Below are 22,523 nucleotides of genomic sequence, written 5' to 3'. Positions count from 1 at the left end.
GGTAAATTTAGCAAAAAGTGCAAACAGTAGAACTTTAATTTCTATAAACATTTTAGCAAAAAGTGCAAACATTATAACATTAAGTGCAAAAATATGATAAAACCAATAACTAAATTATAAATTTTGGTAAGTGAGAGAGCTGTCTTGGGACCTTTCCTCACAGGAGGAAGGATTGGGCATCCTTTGCTGAAGGGGGGGGGCTGAGACATCACTTGTGGCATGAATGGTGAAGAGACTTTGGGTGGCATATGCGACAGGTACATGGGTTGGGGAACACCTTGAGCAAAGGCAGAACTACTTTGGCCTGGTATCTCATAGCAAGATGCCTGCATGTTCCCCCTTTGAACAAAAGACAGTGGTGGTGAGGGCCGCGAATGCCTTTGAGCACTTGGGCAGGAGGCAATATAGCAATAAATATTTTACCGGCACTCTCGCTCACGTTCATCTGCTAATTGCTCAAGGAGAAAATAATGACTACGGCAGAAGATAGTTTGGCCATTGTTTAAGTCCAGGAAGATGTCGCTTCCATGTCTTTCCTGGCGCAGCTTTTCCACCAAATGTTTTGCTCAACCCTAGATGGTTCTTGCTCCATCTCAAGCTGACAACGCCCCCTTTTGCTGCTTCGTGGAGGTGATCTAGTGTGATCACGCTAGAAAAAAATAAAATACATACAATTGACATACCGTATATACTCGAGTATAAGCCGAACCAAATATAAGCTGAGGCACCTAATTTTACCACAAAAAACTGGGAAAACTTATTGACTCGAGTATAAGCCTAGGGTGTGAAATGCGCAGCTACTGTAAGTGGAAAAGAGGGTCAACAATGCCCATTTGCAGCCTCACTGTGCCCGTTTGCATGCCTCACTGTGCCCATTTGCAGCCATAGGTCCCCCAAACTTCAAACTCGGTACTTAAGGATTCCTTGATGCCCCCTATCTGCACCCAAAGGGTCCCGAAATGACATTGCTGCTGATGGACACAGTTGAACGAATTTGGGGCCCCATATCTCGGGGCCACTTGGAGCTAGGAACCCCAAATTTGGTGTGCAAACAAAGTAGAACTAACACTACACACATATCTAAGCTGGGGCTCCTAGCACCAAGTGGCCCGGAGATACGGCGCCCCAAAGTTGGGTCGCAAAATGTCATTCTCTGCTGCAGAAAAGTGCTTGACTCAAGTATAAGCCTAGGGGGGGCATTTTCAGCACAAAAAAGTGCTTAAAAACTCGGCTTATACTCGACTATATACGTTATACATCATCATCATCATTAAACCATAACCCTAACCCAAACCGCTAACACTAACTGCTAACCCTAAGCCCTAACCCCAATCATAACCCAAACACTAACCCTAACCGCTAACCCTATCCCTTAAGTGCTAACTCTAAGCCCAACCCTAACCGCTAACCCTAAACCATAACCCTAACCCAAACCGCTAACACTAACTGCTAACCCTAAGCCCTAATACTAACCCCTAACCCTAATCCCTGAGAGCTAACCCTAAGCCCTAACCCCAACCATAACCCAAACACTAACCCTAAACACTAATCCTAAAACTAACCCCTAAGTGCTAACCATAACCCTAACCGCTAATACTAACCCTAACCCCTAAGTGCTAACCCTAACCCCAAACATAACCCTAACCATAAACCCTAACCCTACCTGCTAACCCTAACCCCTAATTGCTAACCCTAAGCACTAACCCTACCCCCTAACCATAATCCTAACCATAAGCCCTAATCTGAACCCCTAACTCCTAACCCTAACCAATGCCCTAGCCCTAACCTTAACTGTTACCCATAATCACTAAACCTAACTCCAAAGTAAATGGATGGGAGATAGAGAGAGATGGGGGAGGGGAGGAGAGGGGGAGGGAGAAAGAATGGAGGAAGGGAGAGAGGGGGAGAAGGAGTGAGGGAAATAGAAGGGAGGAGGGAGAAAGGGGGAGACAGAGGGAGAGAGGAAGTGAGAAGGGGGTTAAGATGGAGAGGGGCAGAGGGGTGGAGAGGGTGAGCGGGTAATGTGTTTAATTCAATTGATACATAACAAAATAAATTAATATGTATCTTAATTGATAATATATTATCCAAATTAAAAATTATGCTTCAAGAAAAAAGGTTTAAAAAGGTATTAAAATCTATTTATTTTTGACATACTAGACAGCGAGGAAGAGACTGACATGCAATCTAATCCATGGGATTCCCCCTCTATTTCGCAGGCAGGTATGTCACAATCTGCTTTTATAAGGCTAATGGAATCAATGCTCCATAAGGCCCTAAAGAGGACATCAGACCAGATCACTAATAGCCTGGCACGAGAAATTTGTGAGATAGGCCAACGTACAGCAGATCTAGAAACTAGGGTGGATATTATTTATTTATTTATTTCAGGTACTTATATAGCGCCGTCAATTTACGCAGCGCTTTACATATACATTGTACATTCACATCAGTCCCTACCCTCAAGGAGCTTACAATCTAACGTCCCTAACTCACATTCATACATACTAGGGACATTTTAGACAGGATCCAATGAACCTACCAGCATGTCTTTGGAGTGTGGGAGGAAACTGGAGCACCCGGAGGAAACCCACGCAGGCACAGGGAGAACATGCAAACTCCAGGCAAGTAGTGTCGTGGTTGGGATTCAAACCAGCGACCCTTCTTACTGCTAGGCGAGAGTGCTACCCACTACACCACTGTGCCGCCCTAACTTTACAAGAACAAGCCCAGGAACAAGCTGCCCTCCGTGAAGAAAACTCCATGCTTTTATCTCGTCTCGAAGACGCAGAAAATCGCTCTCGCAGGTCCAACTTGCGCCTCCGAGGTATACCGGAGACGATTGACGATTTACAATCATTTACCACAGCGTTATTCCAGGAGCTGGCGCCCTCTATACCCATTGAGCGCCTCGAGTTTGAAAGAATCCACAGGGCGCTCACCCGTCGCCAGACTGATGGACCACCACAGGACATTATTGTCAAGCTGCATTTTTTCCGCACGAAAGAACAATTACTAAAAGCAGCCCGCAACAAGAACTCCCTCCAGTTCCAGAGCCATGATTACCAATTGTTCTCCGATCTAGCACCCCTCACCATTGCTAAACGCTGTGCTATGAAACCGCAGCTGCAGATATTACTACAACATCAACTTAAGTGCACCTGGCGATTCCCATTCGCCCTGCAGTTCTCTTTCCAAGGACAGCAACATACCTGCTCCACCCCGGACTCGCTACAACCTCTGTTGGAGTCTCTTCACCTGTCGCCCCAGACACGCCAGTCGGAAACATTGCTTCCACGTACACCAGCTAGATCTGCCTCCCAGCCATACACCACGACTCCAAAGAGGAATAATTCTGCCCCGGTATCTATCCGGAAAGGAACCCCAGCTCGATCATCTGGAAACTATCACCCTAGCCTGAAATCTCAAGCCCTCCGCTGACAACGAGAAAGCTGTTTTTCTTTTTTTATCTCCCCTTTTCTTTTTGCATACAGGTTCTCGGTTGCATCCGCAGTGATTGACCCCATACCACAGCCAGAGGACTTATCTGCGACCGAGACCTGCTGGACGACAATCGTCGGTTGTGTTTACTCTTCGTCCTGAATGTCTTTTCTTCTGGGTTCCCAGGCCCTCTAGGGCCTGATCAGGTTCAGTTGTTGTGTTTTATTGTTGTATTGATTTATTGTTTTACTTGTTCTGTTACTTACCTAGTAATGTATTTGTAAGCTATACGTGTTTAAGTACGCTTAATCTGGTCCGCGTTTAGTGAGCTAGATTAACCTCACTACCTTGCCATTCCCACTCTGGCACTCTAGCAATATAGTTGTTACACTCCCTCTATACTTAGACTAATATAATGCTTATATCGGATGTAATTCACTAGAGCATTCCCTATACCCCTCGCCCCTAATTTCCCTACTCCCTTCCTTCCTCCTCTCCCCTCTCTCCCCCTTTGCCCCTCTCTTTGTCCTTTTCCCCTCCCCTTGCCCCTTTTTCCCTTATGTCCACTTTCCCTTTCTCCCCTCCCTTCCTCCCCTTCCCCCGTTCCCTCCTAGCCCCTCTACATTTGTACCTTTTCATGGGAATGGCACCAATGGAATGTTTGTGTATGCACTTTTCAGTTATTTAAACACAATGTTCCTTATGTTTTTACCCTCTCTTTTGTTGATACCCTAATGTTATCTACAGTATTGAAGTTCTAGATTCTAAATTGATTCTAATATCCCTGTTTGCGGCGAGGAGCAGTCATTGCTCTCCCCCTCCACGGTGCACCCGCTCTCTGACTGGTTTTCTGGTTGCAGGGTCGGTGCACTTTTCGGTCGGGCGTTACTGATCTATTGCCTCCCCACCAGGAGGATATCTCAGTGGTTTGCCCTACACCTCATGTACTCTCTACTCTTCTCCTCTCTTTCTTCCTTCTCCTATCCTATACTTCTACTTTTTCTCTCCCCCATTGTCGGTCGGCTCGCATGGGCCCTGTGCCCCTGATAATAGCTCTCCATGTACCCATCAATGGCCCCGCCTAATATACTTACCTTAAATGTTAAGGGACTTAATTCTCCACACAAACAGGTAAAAGCCTTTCAAACGTTTGCATCTTTGAAAGCCAGTGTAGTGGCTCTCCAGGAAACCCACTTCTCTGTACGTCAAACCCCAAGTTTTTTTAGTTCTAAATACCCACAAGTATTCACCGCCTCAGCAGGCACGAAACATAGAGGGGTCTTGCTGGCCTTACACCGCACTATGCCATTCACCCCTTTAACTGAAATAAAAGACCCAGAAGGTCGCTACCTAATCCTTGTAGGACTATTGCAAGACATAACGACAACTTTTGTTTCCTATTATGCTCCCAATACAAACCCAAACCCCTAATGGAGGGCGTGTTCACCACTGTGGAAGTCCTGTCGGCTATCAAGTCGCTCAAACCCCGTAAGCGTCTGGGCCCGTACGCCCTCCCTAGTCTCTATTATAAAAAAATTTGCACCTGAACTAGCCCCCCTCCTCACCAATACATTTAACGCTATACTTAGACAACACTCCTTTGGTAGAGACACATTGACGGCGCTCATATCAATGATCCCGAAACCAAACACAGATACAACATTATGGTCCAACTATAGACCAATCTCACTCTTAAACGTGGACATCAAGATAGTGGCCAAAATTTTAGCCCTACGCCTTAATCATTGGGGGATTGATACATAAAGACCAAGTAGGTTTTATACCTAAACGACAAGCGAGCGATAACATCCGACGTTTGATCCTCCTACAGCACCTGGCTCGCTCTCGTAAAATTCCGATGCATCTCCTCTCCCTAGACATACGAAAAGCTTTTGACACAGTCTCTTGGCCCTACCTATTTTATATCCTCCAACGCTGGGGTTTCGGCCCACATTTTCTTTGCTGGATCAATGCTTTGTACAATCACCCACAAGCATATGTGCACTATTCAGGATTTCGTTCGGAACCCTTCCCTATTTCACGAGGAACTAGACAGGGCTGCCCCTTATCCCCCTTATTATTTGCGCTCGTGATCAAACCCTTAGCGGCCCTGATAAGAGCTAACCCTGACATTTGAGGCTTAGAGGTTGCTTCAACCTCGCACAAATTGTGTCTCTTTGCTGATGATGCACTACTGTTTATTACGTCGCCCCATACCACCCTCCCAAATCTAATGCACACCTTAGATAAGTTTGCTCAGGTCTCCGGGTTAGAAGTCAACTAAGCAAAATCAAAAGCTCTCAATGTGTCTCTACCAAATGCTGATCTCGAAAAGCTACGTCAAAATTTCCCTTTTCACTGGTCCTCCACATCTATTCCCTACCTAGGGATTAAATTGACCAGCGACCCGTTAAATCTATTCCAATCCAACTATCTCCCAATGCTAACCCAACTAGCTTCTCTACTTAACTCCTGGTTACCTTTATGTGTCTCCTGGCTCGGACGTATTGCCGATGTGAAAATGTCCTTGTTACCGAAATTATTGTACTTATAGAGAGTACTCCCTATCGCGGTCCCCCTTTACTATCATAAGACCGTACAAAATAAAGTCTTTAAATACATCTGGGGCCCTATACGGACCAGAGTTTTGAGACCGTTTCTACTCCGTAATAAGCTCAGCGGAGGCCTTGGTTTACCCAATTTTTTGCACTATTATCATGCAGCCCGGCTGGCCCAGTCCACTCTTTACCAGTCTAAAACTGAAATACCACTCTGGGTTAGCCTTGAGGCCATTGACCTTCACCCGATTACTGTAACTAACTTGCTATGGCTCTCCTCAGCAGCGCGAGGCCATATAACCAACCCATTAACGCAACACGCACTTAAACTCTGGGATAGACTAAAGATCCCCGTCAAATTGATTTCCCCGCACTCCCCACTTCTGTCTTTTCTAGGCCACCCTCAATTCTATCCAGCCTACACGGAACCAGCCTCATTTCAAGCCTGGGTCCAGGCGGGTCTGACTCGCATATGTGACCTAATTAATGGTGACACTATAAAATTGTTTCCAAGTATCCAAGCACAAACATAGCTCCCCAGTAGAGAATGCTTCCGATATCTTCAAATTGCTCATTTTGTCCAAACAACCATAAAATCTCTCTCTGGGCTGGATACTCTTTTTTTTTTTGTTTACATAATCTTTATTATTTTTTCCACATTATACAAAAAAAAAATTTTTAAAAAACAAGCATACCAATTTTTAAATATATCTACTATATGTACATTTATGAACACATATTGCTATAGCAGAAAAGGTATACTCTAATTATTTTCCCCTCCTGTGTTTCTCCCACCCTCCTCCCACCCTATCCCCCCTTCCCTCCCCCCTCCCCCAAGCATGCCTCACTATTTCTTACTTAATTTAGCTACCGTAAGGCTGCTTCTCTTATCATTCCCTCACATTGGGTATCCCAATTCTTCTAGCCAAGGGTTCCATAATCTTTTAAATTCTTTCAGGTTCTTTCTCTTCGTGTATACTACTTTTTCCTTCCACATTGTTTCTATTACCATTTTAATCCAATCTTCCTTCGTGGGGGGGGGTTCTTGCCTGCCATCTTAAAGCTATCAACTTCCTTGCTTGGAATAGGCATCTTCTTACTATTTTAATTTTAAAATTTCTTCTTATATTTCCCTCTACCCCCAAGATGCATAGTTTTGGCTCTATTTTAAGTTCTAAAGCGAGGATCTTATTTAACGTTTCCACTACTTCATTCCAATAGCGGAATAGCTTCGGGCATTTCCATATCATGTGCATTAGATCCCCTGATTCCTGACATCTAGGGCATTTGTCATCTTTCCTCCCCCCAAACCTGAATAACCTTTTAGGAGTGTAGTATGTCCTATGTAGTAGCATTAATTGTGAGACTTTCTGAGCTGGTGAGACTGAAACCTGGTGACCTCCCGCCAATATCTCTTTCCATTGTTCATCCGAGATTACTCCCAGATCTTCTTCCCATTTAGATCTACATTTCAGTTTTCCTGGAGTCTCTATAATACTTTTACATATATCTGGGTACATTTCAGCTATGGACCCCCCGTGTCCTCCCTGCATGTCTAATTTTTGAAATATAATAGATCTATTCCAGACTGGTCCTTGTCCTCCAAACTGTCTGCTCAAGGCATGTTTGATTTGTTGATAACTATAATATGAATGGTCTGGGATACCAAATTCCTCCTTAAGTGATCCAAATGTTTTTAAGGTATTTTGATTATACAACTGGGATAATTTATTTATCCCTCTCATTTCCCATGATTTTATTTTCCCTATTTCTTTTAATTCCTCTAAGTTCTTATTGTTCCACAGTGGAGTGCATTTCATCAGACCTCCCATTCCCTTCATGTCCTTGATGGTGTTCCATACTTTTTTCATCAATTTTATCGTTGGGGATTTGTGCAAAAAGGAGTTCGCCTCAAGTACTTCCGTCACTGTCCCATGGGGTGCTCCCATAATCATCAGTTCTCTCCTATTGTGGCCGTTGGGACCGGAGCCTCTCCCCAGTTGCTGCATCTGTGCTGCCAAAAAATAGCCCCTTGGGTGAGGCACCGCTAATCCCCCTTCTTGCGTTGACAGTTGTAGGGTTTGTAGTCCTATCCTAGAAGGTCTCCCTTTCCAGATGAGATCTCTCATTAGTGTATCTATTTTTTTAAACCAGTTCCGGCTTATCCATATTGGGGAGTTATGCATAACGTACAGTAGCTGGGGAAGCCACAACATTTTAATTAGGTTGCATCTCCCCGCCACTGACAGAGGCAAACCTCTCCAAATTTCAATCTTGCTTTTAAATTTCCTCAACAGGGGATTCAAGTTATTATCTAAATATTCCCCTGGATCTTTTGTTAACTTTATACCTAAGTATTTTGTTGACTCTGCTATTTCCATATGTATATTACTTACTGGGACGTTCTCTTCCACAGGATCTATTGGTAACAACACCGATTTCTCCTGGTTTATGGATAAGCCCGAAACTCTTCCAAATCCTGAGAGTATTTCCAACACCTGGTTAAGGGATCCCTCCAGGTCACCTAAGAATATGAGAACGTCGTCCGCATACAATGCGATCCGTTCTTCCCCCTCTGCTCTCTGGAATCCTTTTATTATCCTATTCTGCCTCATTGATATGGCTAATGGTTCCATTGCCAGGGCAAATATTAGAGGGGACAAGGGACAACCTTGCCTTGAGCCTCTTTCTAGTTGGAACTCGGATGAATAGTCACCATTAATTCTTACTTTTGCTTTGGGATCATTATAAAGTACTTTTACCCAGCTAATAAAGGAGGGGCCAAACCCGAACTCCCTTAGTACCCGCCAGATGTACTCCCATTCTACGCTGTCAAACGCTTTTACCACGTCAAGTAGCATAACTGCTCTCGAGCCCATATTATCTGTGGGTATCTGAAGGTTCAGAAAAACCCTCCTGATGTTCATACTTGTTGCTCTATTTGGGATAAACCCTGTTTGATCTTGATGAACTATTTTGTGAATGATCTTTCTTAACCTCCCTGCCAGGACCTTTGCTAGTATCTTAACATCAGAGCAGAGTAGGGATATAGGTCTATAAGATCCTGGTTCCAATGGGTCCTTCCCCTCCTTATGCAATACAATAATTATAGCTTCAGTCATTGATGGTGGCAATTTCCCCCTCTCCTTCGCCCAGTTAAATACTTTAAGGAGTTCCGGGAGCAGTATTTCCCCGTAGCTTTTATATATTTCTGTTGGTAGCCCATCTGGACCCGGGGATTTATTATTGGCCATTTCTGCTACTGCCATTTTAATTTCTTCCAGTGTGATCGGTTGCTCTAGCTCCTCTTTATCTGCCTCCTCAATTACTGGTATACTTATCTTACTAAAAAAGGAGTCCATTTCCTCTCCCTCCCTGATCCCTCGGGATTTATATAAATCCGTATAGTGTTCTTTAAAGGTATCTATAATTATATCTCTCTGGGAAGATATTTCACCTCTCTTAGTTCTAATTACTGAGACCATGGAGGGGGGGGAATTGTTTTTAACAATACTGGCCAGCATCTTCCCTACTTTTTCTCCTTCCCCATATATAATTTGTCTCTGGAACAGTCTTTTATTTTCTACTTTCCTGAGTATTGCGTCTTTATAACTTTGTTGTTTTTTCTCCCACACTTTTTGTTTATCCGGTAAGGGTTCTTTCTCATACTCCTTCTCTGCCTCCATTAACTCTCTCCTAGTCTTATCCTCCCAGTCCCGTGAAGCTTTTTTGATTTTGTACACTTTCTGAATCAGAAGACCCCTCAAGTATGCCTTTAACGTATCCCACATCACCCCCTTTGTGACAGTACCCGAGTTGAACCTTATGAATTCGTCCAGCTCAGATGCCATCCCTTCTGACTCCTCAATAATTTCCAACCAGGCCGGGTTTAATTTCCATACTCTACCTTCTTTTTTTTTTCCTGGGTTTACTTCAACTGTCATTAAAGAATGATCTGACACCCCTCTAGGCTGATACTCTATATTTTGTATTACTTGCCCTGCTAGATCATTACCCAGTACTATGTCTATCCTTGATAAGGTAGAGTAGGAACTCGAGTAGCATGAGTACTGTAATGTTCCTGGATTCCGTAGTCTCCAAATGTCGGATAATCCCGCTTCTTGTAGATATTGACACATCCGGTTTTCTTGTGCTCCCTGGCACTGTTTCCCTGGAGGAAATCTGTCTATTTTTTTATCCATAACTACATTCAAGTCCCCAACCACTATAACTGGCAGGCCCGGCTTATCCATTATAAATTTCAAGAGGTCATACAATATCTCCATTCTAAAGGGGGGGGAATGTATATATTAGCTAATACCCATTCTTGACCCTCTATTGTACAATGCATGAAAATATATCGCCCTTCTTCATCTAATACGCACTGTCTGCAAGAGAATACCACCTCCCCATCAATTAGTACCGCTACCCCTCTCGAGTATGAGGTATGCACAGAGTGAAACTGGTACTTATACCTCCTATTCCTCATATGTCCTTTGGTGTCTTTTGTTAGGTGCGTCTCCTGCAGACAGGCTATTCTTACTTTGTATGTATCCAAACTATCAAATATCGCTGCTCTTTTAACAGGGGTTCCCAAACCCCTAACGTTCCATGATCCAATATTCAACATATTGTTGAATATGTTGTTAACGTTCCATGATCCAATATTCAACATATTGTTGAATATGTTGTTAACCTGATTTTTACTGTATATAGTCCTTACTAGAAACAGGGTTTTAATTTTTACCAGTCTTACCAAAAGAGTACAATAGAGAACAATAAAACATTATATCCCATTAATTTGTGCAACGTATTTACCCTTTGTGTTTTAGTGCTCAAACCCTTCCTCTCACTATTAATAAAACAGCAAAAAATTACTCTAACTCCACCTTTAACCAAATATTTTAAACTCATATCTCAATTCCTTGACCTGTACTTATCCTAACTATGCTGTGCCTGGCGTGCCGTCCTGTGAGCAAATATAATAAATAGTGTACAAAGCATTTCCTTACATTCTTATGCGTTATATACTCCCTTGTTTTGTGTTCTCCCCCCCCCCCCACCCATCCCCCCTCCCTTCCCACCAAAAACACTCCCCCCGCCCCCCCACTCCATTCTAGGTTACCATTAGAGGCTTTTTTAGTGACCGTCCCATACCCTCCCTTTATTCCAAAACCAACTCTACACCCACCCCTGTCTTCCTTACTCTTACCCTCCACCCTTCCCACCCTTCCTCCATTCACATTCAAACTTATTTTCTGATTCAAACCAACCATGTGTATTCCCCACCTCACTCCCCTCCCCCCATGATGGTTCCAATTTTATCATATATGTCTTATATTTACGTGTATATATTTATTCCCCTGCTCTATTCTCTCTCTGCCCTACTCCCTTTTTATTTCAATGGTAACTGGTCCTTCTTTTCCTCTAACCACGTCAGTGCCTTCTTAGGGGAGTCAAAGAACTGACTTCCTCCAAGTGCATTCACTCGTAGTCTGGCAGGATAAAGAAGCGAATATGTTACATCATACCCTTGGAGGCTACGTTTAATTTTTAAAAATTCCGCTCTACGCTTTTGCAGTCCCGGGGAGAAATCAGGGTATATTGAGATTCTCACTCCATTGTAGAATATGTTCCCTTTTTCTCTAGCCCTGCGTAAGAGGTTTATTTTATCCCTATGATTTAAAAATTTCAGCAGTAGGGCTCTTGGGGGATTTCCTTGTTGTGGAGGCCTGAACGGGACTCTGTGCGCTCTTTCAATAGAGAACTGCTGTGAGAATGTCTCTCTTCCGTAGGTTTCAATCAACCACTTTTCAAAAAAGCCTATTGGATCTGCACCTTCACTCTTCTCTGGCAGGCCCACAACCCTCACATTGTCTCTGCGCAGTCTATTTTCCATCTCGTCCATTTTTTCCGTGAGCCTATTTATCTGTTCTTCCTGGGTCTTGACTCTTTGTTTCATAGGATATAGCTCATCTTCTATAAGGCTTATTCTCCCTTCTATTTCTGTTACTCTCTCCTCTGTTTTTTTTAAATCATGGCGTACTAGGGCTATTTCTTCTTTAATGTCTTGCATCTGTCCTGACATTTCACCCAAGGATTGTTTACAGGCATTAATTGCCAGAAGGATGTCTTTCAGGGATGGCTCCCCCTCTGGAACTTGACTCTGGGTATTAGCTGTTTCCATCGTTTTCCCTGCTCCTCCTGCTCCTTTAACTGGTGGATTCTTTGCTGTAGTTCTGCTGACAAATGCGATTGAGCCCCCCCTGGCTCTTTCTGTCTGCTGTTATCTTGCTCTGCACTAGCTGCCCCCCTTTCGTTGGAGTATGATCGGTTACGTTAATCATTTTTTCCAGTTTAGCGGTTGCTGCAACTGCCGCCGCTGTTGCTCCTGCCACTGTAGACGATGTCCCTTTGTCTTTAGCCGACCGCAAGGACTGGACCCCCATACTCTCCTGGCTGGCGTGTTCATCTCCTTTCCTCCTTGCGGACATAATACCTTCCCCGTTTTCCTCTCTTAGCTTTATTTATTTTCCTAGGCAATATAACGGTTATGGATATAACGGGTAATTGGCATAGATTTGATTTGAGAAGAAAGAAAAAAAAAAAAAAAATTTTTCTTTCCTTCCTGTTTTTTCTTATATAAGGGGGGCTTTTTCCTTTTCTTTCCTCTTCTTTATTGGAGAAGTAGCTTTCAGCAAATCATTAATGAGGGACACCTTTCTCCAGCCTCAAAAGAAAAAATCACCTCTGGCAACCCTGTTCAGCCCAGGTAAAATCCAAGCAGTACTTATGGATCCCCCTCTGTTAAATAGCGGTTGTATATACAACCTTTAGACAGCCTTCAATAGCCCTCTCTCTCCACCGTCTAATAAACAAGTCAGTTCAGTTTCAAATACAGTGTCCGCTCACTCACCCAGGCTCCATGGCTTGTTTGGGCACCGCAGCTTCGGGGGGGCTCGGTCACCACCGCTTCTCGGACTGGTATTGCAGATTCTCCTCTCGGAGCTTCCGTTGCTGACACTCCTGGGGCTGTCGAGGAAACACTCCTCGTACTCACTCTCACTCCCGCCCGTGCTCCCGCGAGAGCGCGCCACCACCTGACTTCCTTTCGGGATCTCTCTGGTCCTCCGAGGATTTCCGAGGGCAGAGGGCGACGTACCGCACCGCTCCCACCAAGATGTTAACACAGGTCACAGGCAGCAGCCAAGCACGGGGGTTCGGGGGCAGCAGTCAAGCACGGGGGTCCGCGGAAACAGGTACCAGGCTCAGCACACACCACCAGATAGGCACTGTCGGCTTGATCCTTGCTCTTTATTGCGCAGTCAGGGTCGGAGCGGGTTCTCACCCATATTGTGGGAGTGAGGTGGGAGCGCACACACACATTCTCTCCTCACCAGCTCACTCCATCATCCGTTTCCGGTCCCGCCCAAAAAATTGGGCTGGATACTCTAACAGAATATGAAACTATGTGCGACTCGGACCCGCATGCCCCAGGTGCTATCTCTCGCCTATATGCCCACCTCACAGCACCACCCTCAAGCCTCCCCACCTATGCAAAGCGATGGTTAAGGGACTTGAATATTAATCTAGAGGCGGAGGACTGGATGACCATTTGGACCAACACAAAAAACTCATCTCAAAATGTTGTCGCCTCAGAGGCAAATTACAAAGTGTTAATGCGCTGGTATCTGAAATGAAATGAAGAACAGGATCACCCAAGCAATGATACACAGCAAAATAGAAGCGAAAATCCTAGATAAAGTCCCCCAGCACACCAAAATCTGGCAACCATGGATTGAGCATTTTCTACCCACTGATATTGACGAACATCTCTTGAGACTTTGAGATAGTCCTGGTGACAATCTAGGACTTTGACCTCGCACCCGTGCCCATGTGCTCCGACCAACCCCCCCCCACACACACACACACACACACACACACACACACACTAATCCTTCTCCCTTCTTTCGGACCCTCTCCTCTTAGCTATCCCTCTCTCTCCTCTTTTCTCTCTTCTTTTATCTACCTTTAATACCTATTGGTAGTGTACTCTGTCTCATAAGATGGTCCCAGCGGCTCTCTCGTCTGACCCCTTGGGGGAATGCCGGCACCCCAATATATATATAATTCAGGGGCCCTGTTCCCCTTTTACTGTTCATAGTTTCAATTAAAGTATACCAACATGTTATCTGACTGAGTATCCATCTTTTGTGAAACTCCCTATCCTCCATCACACCAATGTTATACTGTTGACCGCGATATGCACTGTTTAGTATTTACACTATACTTTGTACTGAAATGTATGGAACAGTTGCTTGTTAATTACCAATAAAAATCTGTACTCTGTCTCATAAGATGGTCCCGGCGGCTCTCTCGTCTGACCCCTTGGGGGAACGCCGGCACCCCAATATATCTAATTCAGGGGCCCTGTTCCCCTTTTACTGTTCATAGTTTCAATTAAAGTATACCAACATGTTATCTGACTGAGTATCCATCTTTTGTGAAACTCCCTATCCTCCATCACACCAATTTTATACTGTTGACTGCGATATGCACTGTTTAGTATTTACACTATACTTTGTACTGAAATGTATGGAACAGTTTAATTACCAATTAAAATATTTGAAACGAAATTTAAAAATTTTGCATTAAAAAAAAAAAAAAAAAAAAACATGTTAAATAATATAAATAGATAAATATATTTATGTTTACTTACGCTCTGGAAAGTATACTGTCCCTCAAAAAAGAGAGTTGATTTATCAGTGGATGGTGCCCACTACGCTGGCACTCGCTGTCCTTCCTTATGTCCCTCTTCACATGGTCAGCCAAAGATTTCCATCTTTTTTGAAAATAGGTCACTGTGCAATGATAGATAATACATTTTACATTTTTTAATAAAAATCCACATCCCAAAAAGTAAGCCCAAATATATATTGAACTTACCTCTACTTTCTTGCTCAGATGTAGTAAGCTCTTCCAAGTCGGTAGTCAGTTCTTTTGGCCACTGTTTCCCAGGTTCTGTGCTTAGCAATGCGGTCAGAATATAATTGATGGGATTTGTCCCATATTTGGACATGACTCCTATCAATTGGTTCTGGGTAACATCAGAAGTCATTTTGGCATGTGTCCTCCTCCTTGAAGATCTTGAAATTCTGCTACTCACACAAGGCAAGGTGTGTACAATCTAAGGTTGGTGGAAGGGGGGTGGCTTGTGGACAAAAGTTTTAAGTTTCATGAAGGATGAGGTGGTCGACATGGAAACATAGTGGGGGGTTGGGGCTGACTAGACAAATGCTTTGTGAAAAAAAAAAAAAAAAAAATTTGTATGCTGATGGTCAGACTAGTTGTAGTCACTTATTAGATAAGAAATTGGATGAAGGGTTGGTTGCCAAGAAGTGCAGACATTCCTGTGAATCATTGTCTAAGCTACCTAAAAAACTTGAGTTAATGGAATATTAACATAAACTTGACAAGGGCAAAATGGAATACTTCAAATTAAAAATAAATAATGTTTGATCAAGTAGGGGGTCAAGATTAATGGTAGGGTCATCTTGTTGAAATCAGAACATATCTGTCAAATTCCATTGAAAATTTTGCTAACAGCAATGCTAGTGGTGTATTGCATTGCATCAAGGAGTATATATGCTCTATGAATTATCTAAAGTACCGTAATTACAACATTTTAAACTATTTTTTTATTGTTTTTTTTAATATTTACCATCATATTTCTGTGTTTTCTGGTCCAAAAAATAGGGTTCCTTTAAAAACTCTTATAAATAACTCTTATTAAAAATAAATAAATAAATAAATAAATAACCAGTAAAGTTTGCAAATTTTTTTTGTAGATTTTATGTTGTGAGAATTGTGAGAGAATCGGGATCTTTTTACCCTAAGCAAAAAAATTGTGATTCTCATTTTGGCCAGAATCGTTCAGCTCTAGTGCTCAGCGTCATATCCAGAGGTTGTCTTATATAAATATATATATATATAACAAGTATAAGCGCAAAACAAGTCAGACATCATACACATTCAGATACAAATTCTGATACAAATCTGCTAAAAAAAAAAAAAAAAAAAAAAAGGGAAGTAATGATATAGTAACCTGGTTGACAAAGGAGCGCGACTTGCTTATATCGCCAAGTGCGCACGCTCTCGAAACGCATCCAGCTTTGATGACGTCATCCGTCCGCAGCAAGCTGTCCTGTGCGTTCCACGCCTCGCTCTGAGGACTCTTTCCGGAGCCGGCGTCCTCCATCTGCCGGAAGATCTCACAGTTGTCAGCAAGGAATCCACACTGCTTAGGACTCGGGGATGCGTCACTGTATTATTAATAGCATGCCTGTTTATTCCTACAAAATGTGAGTTGATCTACATCTATTATTAAAAGCGTTATTTCTAAAATACTACACTCAGAGGCGCCTCTCTACTTGTGTTTTGTCTTTGTGAAATAGACGTATGAGTGCTGCCAACATTCATTGCTGCAGAGGTTGAAGGGGTGGGGGGTCAGCCTGTCAGTGCTCAGACCATACGCCGCACACTGCATCAAATTGGTCTGCATGGCTGTCGTCCTAGAAGGAAGCCTCTTCTAAAGATGATGCACAAGAAAGCCTGCAAACAGTTTGCTGAAGACAAGAAGAATAAGGACATGGATTAATGGAACCATGTCCTGTGGTATGATGAGACCAAGATAAACTTACTTGGTTCAGATGGTGTCAAGGGTGTGTAGCGGCAACCAGGTGAAGAGTACAAAGACAAGTGTGTCTTGCCTACAGTTAAGCATGGTTGTGGGAGTGTCATGGTCTGGGGCTGCATGAGTGCTGCTGGCACTGGGGAGCTACAGTTCATTGAGGGAACCATGAATGCCAACATGTACTGCGACATACTGAAGCAGAGCATGATCCCCTCCCTTCGGAGACTGGGCTGCGGGGCAGTATTCCAACATAACGACCTCAAACACACTTCCGAGACGACCACTGCCTTGCTATAAAAGCTGAGGGTAAAGGTGATGGACTGGCCAAGCATGTCTCCAGACCTAAACCCTATTGAGCATCTGTGGGGCATCCTCAAACGGAAGGTGGAGGAGCGCAAGGTCTCTAACATTCACCAGCTCTGTAATGGCTGTGTGTTGAGTTATTTTGAGGGGACAGCAAATTTACACTGTTATACAAGCTGTACACTCACTACTTTATATTGTAGCAAAGTGTCATTTCTTCAGTGTTGTCACATAAAAAAATATGATAAAATATTTACAAAAATGTGAGGGATGTAGTGTGTGTGTGTGTGTGTATATATATATAGATATATATATAGATATATATATATATATCTATATAGATATATATATATATATCTATATATATATATATATATATATATATATATTACATATATACACACACTGTATTTGGACCCTAAAATCATTGGTGTTGCACTCTTGTTTCCTTTAACCTCAAGGTCTTAAAGGGAACCTATGGTGAGAGAAACACCTTTTCTTTTTTGGTCACCTTTACTGACCACTCATTCTCAAAAATGCTAGCAGACTGGCTTTCATGTAGATTGTTTTGGTTTCAGGTTTCTGTAATGCAAAGTTCATGAATTCAGACTTCACAGGCATCATGGTTGTTCTAAGTGACTAAAAGCTAGAAATAGCCTGTCAACTAGAGGAAGAGGTCAGCAATAGCAGCTTACATATGCATTTCAGCTGCAATGCTTGCATGACCTGCTGTCTGTTCGTGTTTATATATATTTACATCAGAAATCTTTACCTACATCTTTCTCTATGCCAAATTGTTTTAACCCCTATATAAAAAAAATATTACTTATTGTCATTTATGTAACCTCTTCCCATGTGACAGTCTCAGAATCGGGTCCAAATGTGAAAATAGAGGGTGGGAGTTTGATCCTGCAAAACTTGAAGACTACTGACACAGCAGTTGTTCAGTGTGAAGCACGCAACAAACATGGGCGCATCCTTGAAAATGCCTATGTCTATGTTGTAGGTAAGTCCATCTATTCACCTTATATGCTACTACTACTGGCACTGAATGTATTGGTTATTACAAATCTATTGAGCTTATCAATCTACCTATTATTCCTGATCAATCTCACCTACACATATATCAATGCCACTCCTTGTTTGGATTATGCAGCATTCAAAACCCTGATATTATGAGCTAGCTTTTAGAATAGATTTGAAAGACAGTATGCAAGACCACTGGGTTATTCTTCCCACAATCTTCCACCTATACCTTAACTATATCAGTCTATGGTGGTCTAACCTATACTTTCCCTCAAAAAGTGTAATAAAAAGAATGTGGGTCTTATATTGTTGTTTGTTTGTTTTTTTTTTGTTTTTTTTCCAATAAAGAGCTGGCTCCAGAAATCCTGACACCAGACAGAATGACATACAGTGCAGTAGAGAACACAGAAGTCTTCTTGCATTGTAAATTTTTTGGATCTCCAGTTCCCATCACCCACTGGTAAGAAAGTCTCTTATAATCAGATGTAATACTTAATAGATAGCTGCACTTATTAAAAAAATAAAAACCTGAAACTAATAGCCCCTTAACCTTTTCCACACTGAGCATATTCCATTTTACATAGCTCACATCCACAAGTGAGCCAGTAGTAGCCTCAGCCTAAATGTTGTCTACTGTTGAGCCTAGGTGGCTGAGTCTTATTTTCCAGGAGCCTAGGTGGCTGAGTCTTATTTAAAGGAAATATCATCTACGTGCAGGCTATGAAGAAAAGTCAAAGATGTGCCTCAGCACCAACCAGACTTGGATTCTACAATGGATGGCTGATCTGAGATTTAAGGATATATGCTTAGTATAGAGATAATGAGGGATAGCAGTAAGGTTAATGGTTATTAAATGTTTAGTTATCCTTTTAAACAGCTGGGATGAAAAAAAAAACATAAAATGAAAGCAGAGGTTTTGTATGACAATTTTTACTTAGTAACATTAGATCAGCTTTGATTCCCTATGCAGGTGACTACTGTCTCTGAGACAGGAAGTGAGAGTAGTCTCCTTCATAGGGAAAGCAGCACACAAAATCTGATAGTTATAACACTTTCTGTCAAAAAGGTGTTTTTATTCATGTATGTTTTATTTTTGACCACCATTGTGCACAAGAAGTGAAAGGAAAATCTTATAGGGACACAAACAGCAAAAAAAAAAAAAAAAACCTGACAGAAAGTTAAAGTGGATGTAAACCCTCTCCTATATATACCCAGTGAAGTGAACAGCCTCAAATGATGCACGGAGATTAAACAAATCTCCCTACATAAGCTTTACATGTATATCTGCTGTCTTCAGCTTTCTCCTATTCTTTAGAAAGTGAACATTGCGTTAGAATTTCTTGGCAGTCTTGGCATACACTACATGGCAGCTGATTGGAGGAAAGGCGCACAACACCCCCCTCCCTCCATAAGGAAGAGGAAGGAAGGCAGAGGAAGGAAGAGAAGAAAGGTGCAGAGCTGTGCTGTCAATAGATCAGCTCTCTGCTAATCAACACAAATTTCCAGCTGCTTTTATCTCTCATGTCGGAGAACTTGTCAGAAATTACCATGCTGATAACAGCAATGAAGCAGCAGAAAGACATGGGACTTAGGGCTTTGGAGAAAGATAAGTAAACACTACAGATATATGTGCTCAGGTCAGACTTCATGAATGGGGTTTACATCCAGTTTAAAGTTGGTTAGCTATGCATATTTTTGCATAGTTAAATTGGTCCAGCATGGACCAATGTAAGTACACATGTGCCTTACATGTCAGATTTCCGTGGAAGTGGGAAATCACTGCAGTAGTCACCGCTACTGCAGTGATTGTCACTAGTTTATGGGTCCCATGCCAAGCCACCGCCCTGCTGCTTAGTGAACACAGAAGTTCACTTACTTGCTCTGTGGTGCCATTCAGAGAACGCTTTGCTAAATTAATGAAAAATTCTGATTGGACAAGGTGGAGATAATGTCACTGCCCTGCCTCCCTACTTTGTCCAATCAAAGAACACTTTGCATTCATTGAGAGAATGCAAAGTGTTCCATGATTGGCGCTCACAAAGCAGAGGGCCGGCCACCCGGCATGGAACCCTGAAGCTAACAGTCTTCACTGTAGTGAAGGATTCCTCAGGGATCCCACAGGTATGGCACATGCATTCTTACATTGGTCCAAGTTGGACCAATGTAACTATGCAAAAATATGCATACCTAAACTTCAAGAACAAAAATGTTCTGAGTAAAGTTCCTTCTTCAGCTATTTATCTGTTGTATCAATATAAGTGATGATATATTCTTTAGGATGTTATGTATATGAAAAGCCTTTGTAATATGTAAATTATCTGTCCCACAATGGACATCTTGTTTAAATCTTCCACTGTACTGAGGTGTACTGAGATTTGAGGTTTTCAGAAAAGTGAGGAAATTGCTGTTGGCATCTTTTATGCATGCTGTTATGGTTTATACCTGCCTGCACATCCAAACTGACATTTAATTACAACAGGCTATAGTTATTTCATATTGTAATATATGTTTATTGTACAGTTAAAACAGCCACTTAACATAAGGTCTGTGAAAATTCAAGAAAAAAATGGTAATGCAGTCCCCATGTCTCTCACAGTCAGCCTTGTGCCAAAGACTATAAAAATATTGGGAGCTGTGTTTGGACACTTCTCAGCATGACACAACTGTCAATTATGGGGAGAGGAGAGCACAGTGTGGCAGAAAAAGTCAAGTATATTAAATGTGAATGTGAATTCTTCCCATAAATAATTTTCTTAATCATACATTAGAGGACACAGGCAACTTATTCGTACAAATCCGAAGGCACTGGTTAAGTGAAACTACATATCAATGTGAGTCGAACGGACTATATAAAAGATTCAGGAAACGAGGCTACGCCCACAAACTTATTAAATATGCACGCAGGCGAGCCTCCTCAATTGAATGTAGGGACCTGCTTGTCCCCAAACAGATACAAGAGTCCAATTCCCAAATTAGAATATCCCAATCTTCCTCTGTACGCATCATTACTTGCTATGGGGTCCAATAGGAGGAAGTTCGGTCAGTTCTGACCAAACATTGGTCCATTTTGACAAGGTCTACTGACTTCTCTAATATTGTGGGCCCAAAATCTCTATTGGTCTCCAGGAGAGCTAGGAACCTCAAAGATCGTCTGGTACATTCTAAGTTTACACGCACTCCATCCAAGACTCGGCTTGGATGACGGAAATGACTCGGTATGTTTCCATGTGGTCATTGCCACATTTGTCACCATGTTGAGCGTACAGATACATTTACTGACATGGAAGGTGAAAGAATCTACCAGCTTAAAAAGTTCATTAACTGTGGCACAGAAAAAGTCTTATACATCTTGAAATGTCCTTGTCAAAAGCTTTATTTGGGCAAAATGAAGCAACAGCTGCGTACACGTACAGGAGTATAGGCAGTGTTTATCTGGCACTCCAAATGGAGTAATCCTTAGGGGTATACTCTGTGGCTGTAATAGCTGGATGGTGATGTATCTATAGGTTGGGTGGTTGGTAAAGAAAGGGGTATTAAGGGTTAAAAACGAAGGCAGCCATCCTTCAGAGTGTGTCCAGAACTCTGCAAGACATGTAAGGAAAAAACAGGGAGGGGAGGTGCCGACCTGAGTGTAGTATTAACCACTTCAGCCCGGAAAGGATTTACCCCCTTCCTGACCAGAGCACTTTTTGCGGTACGGCACTGCGTCGCTTTAACTGACAGTTGCGCGGTCCTGCAACGTTGCACCCAAACAAAATTAACGTTCTTTTTTTCCTACAAATAGAGCTTTCTTTTGGTATTTGATAACCTCTGTGGTTTTTATTTTTATTTTATTTATTTTTATTATTTTTATAAACAAAAAAAGAGCGACAATTTTGAAAAAAAAGCTATATTTTTAACTTTTTGCTAGAATAAATATCCCCAAAAAATATATAAAAAAAAAATTCTTTCTCAGTTTAGGCTGATATGTATTTTTGGTAAAAAAAAAAAAAAAAAAATCAAAATAAGCATATATTGATTGGTTTGCGCAAAAGTTATCACGTCTACAAAATAGGGGATATATTTATGGAATTTTTATTATATATTTTTTTGTTATTAGTAATGGCGGCGATCTGCGATTTTTATTGTGACTGACATTATGGCGGACACATTGGACACTTTTGATACTATTTTGGGACCATTGTCATTTAGGCTCTGTTTCCACTAGTGCGACTTTTCATGCGACTTGGGACTGAAAAGTCGCATGACAAATTGTTTCCAATGATTTCCAATGAGTACCGTTCATATCTGTGCGACTTCAAGTCGCAGCGACTTCAAAGTAGTCCCTGCACTACTTTGGTCCCACTTTGATGCGACTTGAGGTCCATAGATACAGGCATTGCTTCAAATCGCGGTAAAAAGTCGCGGTAAAATCGCGGTAAAAAATTGCGGCAAAATTGCGCGACTTTGGGGACGCACTAGTGGAAACATAGCCTTAGGCTATGTTTCCACTAGTGCGTCCC

At 42.3% G+C, this 22,523-nt stretch overlaps 1 protein-coding gene across 3 annotated transcripts in view; it reads left to right on the top strand.

Moving 5' to 3' along the window:
• Nucleotides 1-22,523, top strand: part of L1CAM (L1 cell adhesion molecule) — a 1,396,060-nt gene that overhangs the window by 782,611 nt on the left and 590,926 nt on the right. For all 3 annotated transcript variants that reach the window (XM_073600356.1, XM_073600355.1, XM_073600354.1), the window contains 2 exons: nt 17,858-18,001; nt 18,370-18,481. In XM_073600356.1, the coding sequence (XP_073456457.1) occupies nt 17,858-18,001; nt 18,370-18,481 (256 nt within the window). The remainder of the gene's footprint in view (nt 1-17,857; nt 18,002-18,369; nt 18,482-22,523) is intronic.

This window comes from Aquarana catesbeiana, linkage group LG09 (assembly GCF_042186555.1).
Source record: "Aquarana catesbeiana isolate 2022-GZ linkage group LG09, ASM4218655v1, whole genome shotgun sequence".
Taxonomy (NCBI): domain Eukaryota; kingdom Metazoa; phylum Chordata; class Amphibia; order Anura; family Ranidae; genus Aquarana; species Aquarana catesbeiana.
The sequence above is the reverse complement of the archived record's forward strand: the minus strand, read 5'-3'. Positions and strand labels throughout refer to the sequence as shown.